Source organism: Castor canadensis, chromosome 12 (assembly GCF_047511655.1).
Source record: "Castor canadensis chromosome 12, mCasCan1.hap1v2, whole genome shotgun sequence".
NCBI lineage: Eukaryota > Metazoa > Chordata > Mammalia > Rodentia > Castoridae > Castor > Castor canadensis.
Window position 1 is genome coordinate 76,933,304 of NC_133397.1, and position 13,080 is coordinate 76,946,383.

A 13,080-nucleotide genomic window follows, 5' to 3' on the forward strand; every position below is an offset into this window, starting at 1 on the left:
GGTCAAATAACACAGAATTCATCTAGACCTGAAGAAGTAAATACTAAAATTTTATGATGAGAAATAGAACAAGTCAACATAACTTTCTGAAAAGGAGCACTCTGCCGATCCAGGCCACAAGAGGGCTTGTGAGAACTGTGTGCTGACCCTTTTAAAAAAAAAAAAAAGGTTCTGAGAGTTGTGGACCTATAAAAGCTAAGGAATAGATTTTTTTTTTCCTCAAAAATTAACAAACATTCACACTTACAAATCAGAGTGATTTTCTTAAAACACAGTCACCTTAAAATGAGGTGGCATGCAGTCTGCCTTACCTCTTAATCACGTGGGCACATTTTATTCAAGTGCAGAGAAGTCAATAAATCTCAATTAACCCATAAATTTCAATTAACCAATTAACCAATGTAAAAGGCAAAATGAATGAATTTTAGATTCATATGAAAATCTGGCATCAAAGAGGCAACCTCCTGTCAATCACCATAGCTCCAGTGATAGATCTCTACTAACCAACAGAAGTTTTAGTCCTTATCCATAAAGTGACATAATGATTCCTCTATAGTTAGTAAATTGAAAAGTCACTTAACTATTGATAGTATAATGTCTTATCAGTTAGACATAAAATGACCTAGCTAAGAATTCTCAGCCTAATGAAAAATATATATATATTTAAGGAACATGGATCTTAGAACCGCACCCTCTTCCTATTCTGGTAACTAAAAATTCTGTTAAGTTGTACTTTTGCTCCTACAGTGGCTGTGCTCCCACTGAGTACTCAAAACTCAAGGAAACAAAATCCCATCAGGGTAAAGAAGGTCAGGCCTTATTCATAGTCTAGCAAAAGAAGAAAGAGCAAATAATACATTCTTAACTGGGTTTGAGAAAACAGTTTTCAGGAAAGACAAGTGAATTATATTGCATCAGAATGGACAAAATCTGAAAGTCTGGTTCACTTTCAAAAGATAAAGATGAAATCTAAGGTTATTTTTACTACACAGACAAATATTAGGATGAAAAAATTTGGTACACAATAGAGGATCAGCATATCTTATGTTTTAATCACATATTTAAATGTATAAATTGCATAAAGTGTTCATTATCTAAAGAAACAAAAAGGTATTAGACCAAACAAATGACTTGAATAAAGGAAGTAAAGTGGTTATTCTAAAATTGGAGGTTGGGGATGCAGCTCAGTGGTAGTAGTACACTTGCCTCGCATGTGCAAGGCCCTGGGTTTGATTCCCAGCACTACAAAAATAAAATAAAATAAAGGATAATGAGACAAACTATGAAACTACCTACTACACAGAACTAAAGGCCAAATAGGCCCACTCTCAAAGAAACACATGAACTCTGTCTTAAGAGTTTTCTGCAGTCAAACTTTGATCAGTGAGGTTGCTATGAAAAGTATTATTAACCTAAAACACCAAACTAAGACACCATCGTCCCATGGGACTCCTTCTGGCTACTATACCCTGAACACATGATGAGCAGTTCAGTTTAGAATTCGTTAGTAACTATGAGGCTATTTTTAATTTGGGGCCTACGTTTCTCTTAAAACTGTAGTGTGTCTTTAGGGCAATAAAATAGTTCTCAGAATCTCTGCAAAGAAAAATCTGAAACATTTTGGTCTTAGGGTACCTCTAAATAGTATCAATATCAACATTCTCTATACTCACTTCTCATTACCACTACGAGGTCCAACAGCTCTAACAGTTTTCTGGGTGCGTTGCAGAAGCAAGATGTCTTCTTCTTCTTCCAATTCATCACTATCCCATCGGCGACACCCCAAAGCAGAACAGATATATCTCACCTGAAAACAAATATAAAATGGGTAAAGAATATAAATCACAGAAGATTAGAGATATTAAAATAATTTCTATAATTTTTAAAAAGTAAAAGGAAATTAAGGAAATATATAAAAAGTAACCAAGTAATAGAAGCATTATGGTTACCAACTCCTAAAATGAGTTACTTAGAACCAGGAATGTTTATTTCAGAAAATGATTTTAAGATTTTGGGTTATTTTAGTCTTGCTTTGGGAATTTCCATGGACTAAATAAGAAGAAATGACTAACCAGTGGAATCCTAGCAATAAAGTCATCAGTAAAATTCCAGGTGAGTTAAAAAAAAAAAAAATCAACTTCACAATTAAGTGGTTTTAAAAATTTGAACCTTTTCTAATAGCTTTAAATTTAAGATGCTTCCTTCAAAACTTCATTAAAAGAAAAAAGAATACTACTAGCATGATCTGAACTAAAACCCTCACAAAAAGAAGTGTACTTGCTAGAATACCAGAGTTTTGTAGCAGCATATCTAAACAGAAACAGATAATCAGATTTGATCCTACTGTTTTACAGAGAACAGTATTGAAGTAAACAGAGATTGAAGTGCTTGCTAGAAAAAAAATGGGTCAGGCAGGATGGCATAGCCTCCTTAATACAATGCAGATGCAGGAAATTGTCTGCAAGAGCAGTAAGTGCTAAGGCACTTAGATGAGGAATGGTTAGTTTGAAAACTCATGGATAAAAATGTCATGTTTCTATTCTTCCTTACTTTAGAGTAAGTCTATAAAATGTTTACAAATAAGGTATTAAAGGGTTTAAAAAGTTTTGTCTTTTATGGCAGCACTGGGGTTTGAACTCAGGGCTTCATCGTTCCTAGGCAGGCACTCTTACCACTTGAGCCACTCCACCAGTTCCTAAAAGTTTTCTTTTAAAAAAGGATGTTTTTAGTTATAATAATGGATTTATATTATAAGACTCAATCTTAGAAGATTATATTTTGATTGTGTCTCAAAAGCTAATATTGGAGAAAGTCTAGGTCATTACTTTGCCATCAGATAGACCTAAGTCAAATCTGACCATGGAAGTTTTTAAAGTCTCAGTTTTCTCAACTGTAAAATAAATGTATGCTTTCCCCTTGGATCATCTTTTTATAGGCTCAAACATGATAAATAAATGATTGGAAATTATTCTTATCACCAGGATTATTATTAATCTTTAAAGGTTCCTCATTTGTTAAATGTGAATAAAAATGTACAATTCTTAGGAATATTGTAAAGATTTCAAAATAATGACACAGTAAACCATATTTATTAATTCTCTTCCTCATACTCTCCCTGGCTTTGCTATTTATTCTTATCTTACATAAATGTAGTTTCCCTTATCTACTTCATAGTTCTTTGTTTTTTTTTGTTTTTTGGTGGTATTGGGGTTTGAACTCAGGGCTTTGCTCTTGCTAGGCAGGCACTCTACCACTGAAGCCACTTTGTCAGATCCATAGTTCTCTTATTAAAACAAATGCTATTCTTAGGGGGAAATTATAGTAAACCTTGACGACTAATAGTATGGTTTAAGAAATTATTTCCTCTATTCCAATTGATTCTGATATCTCTCCAAATAAATCTAATATTTTCACTCACCTTTCCACTATATGCACTGAGTCCATATGAAGTGAGAGATTTTCCTCCAACCAAAACAACATCATCTCCAAATTTATAAGAAGATTCAAGAAGGGATTCAACAGTGAAAGGAACGGTTTCCATGCTCTCACGGTCTCGGTCCCACTGGAAGAGGTCTCCGTCCAGGGAAGGGATTATCATCTTATTTCCAAATACCTAAAACAAAAGCTAACTTTAAAAAGGTTCATAACTTTAACAGTAGTAACTAAGAGCTAGAGTCTTGAGTCTAATGTACTCCAGCCTCCTTTTGAGTAGCATATCAACCAAAGTACTTTAAAAGAACTGCCAATTACTCCTAGGGCCTACACATAACCATCCAGTATGGTTTTTTTCAACTCTGTTGTGGGTCGAGACCATCCCACAATGATAGGTGAGTTGCTAAAGAGAGTTTGGGGATCCAGTGACGTCAAGGGGTTACTACAGTTCTTATAGCCAATATGCTAATGTACAATATGATTTTCTAGTAAATGGATAACATATGCAGCATTTTCTATGCCTATTTCACCCAGCTCAATTACTGTCACAGATTTGGATCCAAGGAACACATGTTTGGAGATGTTGATTAAATAGTATACCTTTTCTCCTTTTATTTTCTTCCTTAAATCTGATATGAGTCAGAAATCTGGTAACTAAGCTTCCTGGCTTTATGTGCTCCATAATCTTTTCTTCTCTAAACAACATTTACATAGGGTCAACCTATATGTGAGGTATAGTGTTGGTGGTTAGGAGAGACCAGCTCCTTGTGGAGCTTTAACTCTGTTATCAGGAGACCACATAATAAATAAGTAAATTATATAGCATGTTAGGTGACAAATACCACAGCAGAAAAAGTAGAACAAGATAAAGGGGTACTGGGAAATGTAGAGTAAGTTGGGCAAGCACTCTCACTGAGTTACACCTCCAGCCCTTGTACTTTGCTTTTTGTGGCAACTAAAGCTAAAACAGTGGGTGCATTTAAATGATACATCAATCACCAGGTTGGGGTAGGTAAATCTGAGTGTATAAGGGCTCCCTGCTTTTTTGGTACCATTTTTATTGCTCTAGCTTTTTGTAGTTTAAACTTATTTCCCAGTTTGAGGTTACAAAGAAAAGAAAGGTATTCAAGAGCCTTGTGAGAGCTCTATAATTCAATGCAGAAGACTATACCATTAAAGGCTCATCATAACTCTGGGCACTTAAAGATTTCTATCTTTACTTTTAATGGAAAAAACCTGATTTTTAACAACTTCTCAAATGACATTGGTATATATCCCACCTAACATTATCTTAAGAGTTCTAGCATTATTATTTTATTTTTGGCATTGTTGTATTTCTTAATAACATATTATTTTTAAAAAGTTAAAGCTTTTCTTTTCATCTTTTGTAGAATGTCCAACTTGAAGTTATCATTAAAACAAATTTGGGTCACAGTATGCATACTGCACAGTAACAGTATGTAGTACTTAGCCAATATGATCTCCTATTTCAAGTTACTTTATCAGTTAGAAAATCAAGTATTTATTGTTCTCGACCTTCCATAGTATGTTAGGTATTATATATTCTATTTACTAAAGGAGTAGATTCAAATTATGATAAACTTTAAAAATAGGTATTTCAATTGTCTTTTCATCTCAGTAGTAATATTAGGTCAAGTACAAACAGGGAAAGCAAGTGTGCATCACTAAAAGAAAGGAAGAGCTAGTAGGTTTATGGCAACCAGAGAGCATTTATTTTGACTTGTTTCCTCTTCCACTAACACTCTCTTTTCCCCTGAAGCAGTAGCAGATCTTTAGGGACCCAGTGACTCCTAACTGCAAAAAGCAACTGTCAAACTAATGTGGACTAAAATTCATGTCCTCTTTTAAGAATGATCTATGCATCTCCAAAAGTAAATGAAAACATCTTCAATAAAAAAAATATGGTTTAAACAACCAAGAGTGTTTGTGATGATTGATCATATTGAGAAAACTGCCTTATTTTAAAAGTTAAGTCTTCAACAGCATTAACTCAAGAATGCAAAACATAAAACAATAACCAAAAAGAATTATGATTCCATATTGAATCATTATGTCATATTTATGAATTATGATTTTACACGTTCACTTTTAAATAGCTGCTCTTCACTAATTGGCTGCTTATGAGTCATACACATGGCTGCTGACCTTTGCACCAATCTCTGTGAAGTCTTTCAGGCTGCCCATGTGAAAGCAGATGGTGTTTTTCCTTGAGAGCCTGAGAAGCGATATATATGCATGCAGTTCAGGTAGAGATGACATCACCTCTCACAATAGCATTACCTCACCCTCTAAGCAAAGGAATGAGTCACCCAGATAGTCAGCTGCAAATCTCTTGGTAGAGAAAAAAACGTAGGTTACAGTGATGTATTTTCACATTCCAGTGATTTGTCCCTGTAAGCAGCTATTTGTTCTGATTCACTACTCTGCATCTCAAACTAATTGTGGGACTTGCTTTTCCCTTAAGTCATTTAAAAAAGAATTATCGTTATTTCATATTCATTTCCTGTTTGTTTTTCCCTGTTCACAGTTTTAAAACAAAAGGTCTGTCACATTGGCTAGCAAACTGGATACCAAGGATCTAAAGTCTTTATTTGTGCAATTACCAAGCAGTTTAGTAAAGTAATTCAATTTATGTTCCTAAACAAAATCTAAGTGGCACATGTAATGAATATCAGCGGCACATGTAATGAATATCAGCGGCACATGTAATCAGGGTTACATCTGAAATTAGAATGTGAAAATAAGAACTCTAATTTTCAAGTGGAAGGAACTTTGAGAAAACAAAGGAAGTAGTACTATTAGAATGAATACCATCAGCAATAAAAAGTAAAAAATTCCTCTAGGTATATGAAAAAAATTCATTTAGCTTTTCCTAGTTTTCTATGCAACCAACCTTCCCCACCCCATCCACTACACACATAGTTTGATAGGATACATTCAACTTTATTTTTACTATGAAAAATTTCAAACATACAAAATCTAAAGAAACCAATAGAGTAACTCTCCATGTACCTAGCATCTAGTTTTAACAATTAACATTTTGTCAATTGTTTCATCCATTTCTTCTCACCACCTATATACATGTTTATTCAAATAAAAGCATCTAATATTCAAATTTCCCCATCTCAAAGTTAAACTTTACAATGAGGAATTCCAAGTCTACATATTATATTTAATTCCCCACTGCCCCCCAAGCCCCTTTCACTTCCCCCTTTTCAGGCACTGATTTGCTTGAGAACACAGATTCTCTGTGCTATAGAATGTCCCACAGTCAGGATTTTGCACATCATTTGTATTTCCTAAAAAGTGTGATTAGACCTGCAGCTTTGACTTGATTCTATTCAACATTTTTTTTGACAGGAATACTTTATAACTGGTGCTATCTACTTCCTATCTTATTAGGCATCCATGAACTACATGAACTACATCCATGGGCCAAATCCCACCTGATCACTGTTTTGGTAAGTAAAGTCTTATTGGAACACAAAAGAGATTTGTTGAGTTTGGAGTTACTGAGAGTTCTCTAAGCAGAGATGTTAAGGAGGCATTTAACTAAATGGGTCTTGTGCTCCCAAGAGAGGTCTGATTACACACAGAAGGGTTAGTACCCTGAGAACATCACTCACCTTTAGAGTAGAAACAAAGAACAACTGATGGCCAAATTAGAATTTAACATTTTAAAATTGATAGAATGATGAGGCAGAGAAAAAACTTTTTCAAGGATGAATTGGTGTTAATGGGATTTAATGGACTTTACTATTTTCCCTCAGGCTTCCCTACCTGCTACTGGGTATAAATACTTTACAAATGTTTTTAAATATAAATTCTTCCACGATAACTGGCTTATAAGGCAAATGCCTCATTGAGACAATCCCTTAATCTATTAGGGTCTTGTGAAAGTCTTATAGCAAAGGAGAACATCAAAAATTCTTTCCATTTTGATTATGGAGGAATTAGGGGAACTTGGAAAGAAGTAGGAAAAGTCAGGAAGCCTATCATATACCCAAAGTGGTATATAAAGCATTAATTAGTAGTTTGAGGACAAAAAAGACATACCTTTTAACATAGCTGTGGAGAGTGATTATGACAATGAAGTGAAGTAAGTTACTGTAAGAAATTTCGTAAAACAGTAAAGTGTTAGTTTTTATCCAAGGTCCCACAGTGAGTGAGTGGTAGAGTCAGGGACCGCAGGAGTGGGTCTGGTCAGTCAGTGCTCTGTACTGATTCCATATCTTGATTTCATATATGGATACATGTTGTCTCCAGCACCTTTGTTTGCAAAACAACCAGCACATATGACTGAAGGTGTGGATCAAGTGGTAGAGTGCCTGCTTTGCAAGCACAAAGCCCTGAGTTCAAACTCCAGTCTCTCACACACACACACACACACACAAAACCAAACCAAACCAAAATAAAAATCTTAACAACCAGCACAGACAGGAAAGTAATTGTTCTAGGTAAAGGGGGTTTTCAGGTAAGAAAAAAGTCAACAAACACTTTTATGTATTTTACTCCATTTTAATAGAGTATTTTCATGTATTTCATAGCTTCCTAGTATTGCAAAGTTAATTAATTTTTTATTAGTTCCTTGGGATCATTATTGTAAGCATCACTTACTGTAGTATCCTAGAAGTACTCCCTAAATGATCCTTGGTCACCTTCCTTCTTAAACTTCTCTTGAACCCACCACTTCACTCCATTTCTACCATTACCACCCCACTCAAAAGATCATCCCCATCTGGACAACTACTACTGCGTCTCTTTACTCCAGTAGAATAGAAGCCATCTCCTCACTTCTGAGCTTAGTGTAGTCCATTCTCTAGAATGATCTCTTCCTCTTAAATTCCTTCAGAGGTTTCCCACAGCTCAAGAAAAAATCCAAAATAACTAAAATACCTTACAAGACCCAGCATAATCAGACCCTGACCCCCCTCAAAGAGCTCATCTCTGTTTCTCTCTGTTAACATTCTCAAATTCTTTCAGTTCCCTGAGCATGCCATGATAATTTTCTCCATCACAATTCTCATTCCTCTCCCAGAGCAGTCCTTCTCCACCTTTCTACCTATCTCTTGCCTAAGAAGCTACTTCTCATCTGATCTCCTGAAAAGCCTTCCCTGACCATCAAACAAGGTAAGCAATTATCCTTCTATCCTTTCTTAGTGCTCCATTCTGCCTAGGGCAGTTGCCATGTCCAATTAGTCACACTATAATTGTTTCATATCTGTCTCCCTAACTGACTCCTCACAATGCCACATAAGTTTCATAAGTGCAGGGATCACAACTGTCCTAGGTGCTGCTATACCCAGCACACAACCGTGTCACAATAATGAACTGGATTTTGAATATGTTAACTTGGGGTGCCCGTGACTATCCCACTGCGGTTGTCTTATGGGCAGTTAAGTCCTCACAATGAGCTGGGTAGCACACTAAATATGCTGTACACATGATGCTGCTGAATAATTAACCTTGGTAAAGCACATGAAGAATCCGTAGAGAAAATGCAAATATGCTGGTAAGCACCTAGTTTATCTAAAAAATGCATGAAATGTTGGAAAGGGAGAAAGAAGTAAACAAGACAGGTATTTGAAAAAGGGTAAAATTTTGGAAAGAGGAAAAGGAATAAGCAAGAAGATCTAGGGTTGGGTCTTGGCTTTACTACATCAGAACAAGGTGTGAAGTTTTTGAACTCCAATTTTCTCATCTGAAAAATGGGAGTTAATATGAATATTTTCTTTATAAGGCTATGTTAATGATTAACTAAGAATAGATTTTATACCACTTTGCAAACTATTAAGTACTAATCAAATAATACTTTATGTAACAACCTATTATAGGGCTGCTTACTTTTAACTTCTAATGCAATTTGTGTGTATGCTTGTGCCAATATTGTATGTATATATGTATTTTTTAAAAAGTCAAAAACAAAAATATAAACTCTTTTTAAATCATTTTTACATTTACTCACGTGTGTACATTGTTTGGGCCATCTCCCGCCCCACCCCCCAGAAAGTATGAACTCTTAATCCAAAGATATCTGACTACCTATAATTTACCATAAGCCTTACTTTATCACTGGAGTTAACAAGTAGTTGAGATGATCTAGCAGACGGAGTTATGAGATCTTTCAGCAGATCTAGTTATTAGCAAGTGACATGCTTAAAAGGAAATAAAGGGGGGAAAATCTGGGAATGATTTGGTGTTTATTATCTTCAAAGATTGTGAATTAATCTCAAGAACCAAGAGATACCAAGTAAATAATGTTCAACTTAGTCAACCTACAAAATACCACAAAGATATCTACCAGAATAACCTTTTAGGCATACCTTTCACACTCATGATAAAAGAACAATGATTTTAATAATGACCTTTGTCCTCACCAGACTAATACATATTTATAAAGTGGAAACAATGTGCAGGAAGAGTCCATTTCCTAAAAAATAGTGTCAAATCAGTTTCTCATTTGGCAATATCCATACTGGAATAAATTGATTTAGTTTGCAGTTTTCAGCCAGGGTAAGGGATTAATAAAACAAAATTAAATCAAAGCACTGTTTCATTTCTACAATTAAAAGAAAAGCAGTTTGCTTAAGCAATTATTATTATTTTTTTTTTCATTTTTCTTTTATTATTCATATGTGCATACAAGGCTTGGTTCATTTCTCCCCCCTGCCCCCACCCCCTCCCTTACCACCCACTCCGCCCCCTCTCCCCCCCCCCACCAATACCCAGCAGAAACTATTTTGCCCTTATTTCTAATTTTGTTGTAGAGAGAGTACAAGCAATAATAGGAAGGAACAAGGGTTTTTGCTGGTTGAGATAAGGATAGCTATACAGGGCATTGACTCACATTGATTTCCTGTGCATGGGTGTTACCTTCTAGGTTAATTCTTTTTGATCTAACCTTTTCTCTAGTACTTGTTCCCCTTTTCCTATTAGCCTCAGTTGTTAAGCAATTATTTAAATGTTGGCTTGCTACATAATTGACAGTCATTCTTCAAAACAGATCACCATCTTACATGACATAGCAGGCTCAAAATGCACTTAGTGTGTGCAAATGTACATGTGATATGTAAATATGTATTTTATGTACAAAATGAAAAAAAATGTGGACCAGGCGCAGTGGCATGTACCTATAATCCTAGTGCTCAGGAGACTAACGCAAGGAGGATCAAGAGTTGGAGGTCAGTCTGGGCAACAGAATGAAACCTGTCTCAAAAAAATCTTTTTTTCAAAATGACTTAGACAACATTTAGTACACATCAGAGAATCTTTAAAAGAGATGACAGATCTTTTTTCAGGGTGGGGGGTGGGTTGAGACAGATGGACTCCAACTGAGTACTAAGATTACAGGTTCAGTTTTTTGTTTTCTTGTTTTGTTGTTTTGGTATTGAGGATTGAACCCATGGCTTCAACCACTTGAGCTATATTACTAGCCCTTTTGTTTTTATGTTGATTTTGAGAAAGGATCTCACTAACTTTGCCCCAGCTGGCCTCAAACTTAAGATCCTCCTGCCTCTGACTCCCCAGTAGCTGGGATTTATAGCTATATGTGCACCACAAAGCCTGGCTCAGGTTCAGTTCTTTTAAAAAAGCAATATTAAAAGGGTCTACTAATAGACTCTTTGTGGACATATCAGTAATTATGGAAAGTGCCTTCTTTTTTTGAGACAGGGGTTCATAATGCAGCCCAGGTTGACCTCAAGCTACACTCAAGTCTGGGTGCACTCTTTTAAAAACACTCCCTCAAACCTGGCATGGTGGTACTTGCCTGTAATCTCACCACTCAGGAGGCTGAGGCAGAAGGACTGAAAGTTCTAGGCAGGCCAGGTGCCAGTGGCTCACACCTGTAATCCTAGCTACTCAGGAGGCAGAGATCAGGAGGATTGCAGTTTGAAGCCCACCCAGGCAAAAGTAGTTTGCAAGACCCTATCTCAAAAAAACAAAACACAAACCCATTAAGAGAGCTGGTGAAGTGGCTCAGGTGTAGGCCCTGAGTTCAAACCCAGTACCACAAAAAAAAAAAAAGTTCTAGGCAAGCCCAAATTACATACAGACCCTGCTCATTTTTGTTTTTAAAAAGGGCACTCCACCTTCTAAGACCCCTGTACTACTTAGGATAAACACAGGCTACATGGCAAGGAGGAGGATGGAGAACAGCAGCATCTTAGTTGTCTGTTTCTGCACCTGTCTGAAACAGAAAGACTTGTCCTCTGGGGAGAACCATGCCCAAAATAAAACCCCAAATTCTAAGTATAGACTTACAATAGTGTTGTTTGTTCTTTCTGGAGGGAAAAAAGGACATTTTAGCAGAAAAACAAAACAGAAAACAAACATGGTATTTCCAAATAATGAAAATATAAAAGTAGCCATCAAAGTACAAATTAGTTACAAATGTATATGCAATTATAATATTCTTTATAAAGGCATTTTAAATAAAGATAACAAAGGCCTTTGTATTTATAAATGTGTTCCAAGAAGTTGATAGTTCAAGGATATTTTGCTACTGAGATTTTAAATGTGATTCAAAGCCTGCCCAGAGACCCCTAAAGAAAAAAACCATCATTAAATAAATTGCTATTTATTATTAAAACAAAATTTTAAGACAAACAGTAAAGAACCATCATCAAATTTCCTTAGTGCTTTTTCAAATTTGGATCTGCATTTAAATTACCAGACAAGGGCTGTGGAGTGGCTCAAGCGATAAAAGCACCTGCCTAACAAGTGTGAGGCCCTGAGTTCAAACACCTGTACTGCCAAAAAAGAAAAAAAAGAAAAAAAAAAACCAGACAAAAGAAAATCAGATTTCACCTCAGGAGATCCTTCTGAAAATTAAAAGCAAAATTCTTAGCAATTACTAGCTGTCAAAAATACTAGGCTTAGTCCTTAGGGCACATCCATTAAAATGCTCAGAATGAAAATGAACCTAAGGTTCATTGTTCATGCTAATGCACATAGGCACATACATTTATAGTTTCAACTAGGTTTTGTATCAACATTCTTTTGAGGAAGTTTGCAAATACCCTGTTAACAGGAAGGAGTGGCAAAATGAGATCAGTGTCCCAAGGCACCTCAACCTTCCTGCCATATGCTATTCATTCTAAATATAATGCAAAACACTTCTTAAAGGAACTGTCAATCTCCCTGACCCACCAGGAATTTTCACTGGCATAATCAAAACACCACTAAAGCAATGTAACACACTACTTTATATGCCTTTTGGATCAGAAAAGGTTAAGGCAACATCAGAGAAATCCAGGAGGCAATGAGGTATGCATCTAGTACTAATTTGTTATGAATGTGGGCTTTTTTGTTTTTAAGTCTTTAAATGTAATTTCTCTATTTGAGTGTTCCATGAACTTGAATGCACCTGATTCCTGAAGTTAGAACAATCTTTAGAGATTTAGTCCAATCTCATAATTTTATAGAGAAAGTTAATGGAGGAATCATGACTAGTACTGAAGCTCCCAAATCCTAGACCCTCCTCTGTGACACCACAAAACCTGCAAAGTTTCCATTGCTTTTAAATTTTTCTAGCAAATGTACATGTAATCCATAATCAATTCCTCAATGAATAATGACTTCAATTCTTTCTGCCTGCTGAAAATAACCCTCCTCCTTACATGATCC

At 35.7% G+C, this 13,080-nt stretch overlaps 1 protein-coding gene across 2 annotated transcripts in view; it reads right to left on the reverse strand.

The window, feature by feature from the left end:
- Eif2ak3 (eukaryotic translation initiation factor 2 alpha kinase 3) overlaps positions 1-13,080 on the reverse strand; it is a 60,217-nt gene that overhangs the window by 31,631 nt on the left and 15,506 nt on the right. For both annotated transcript variants that reach the window (XM_074050153.1, XM_074050154.1), the window contains 2 exons: positions 3,419-3,613; positions 1,674-1,807 (listed from right to left, as the gene is read on the reverse strand). In XM_074050153.1, coding sequence (XP_073906254.1) covers positions 1,674-1,807; positions 3,419-3,613 — 329 coding nt within the window. The remainder of the gene's footprint in view (positions 1-1,673; positions 1,808-3,418; positions 3,614-13,080) is intronic.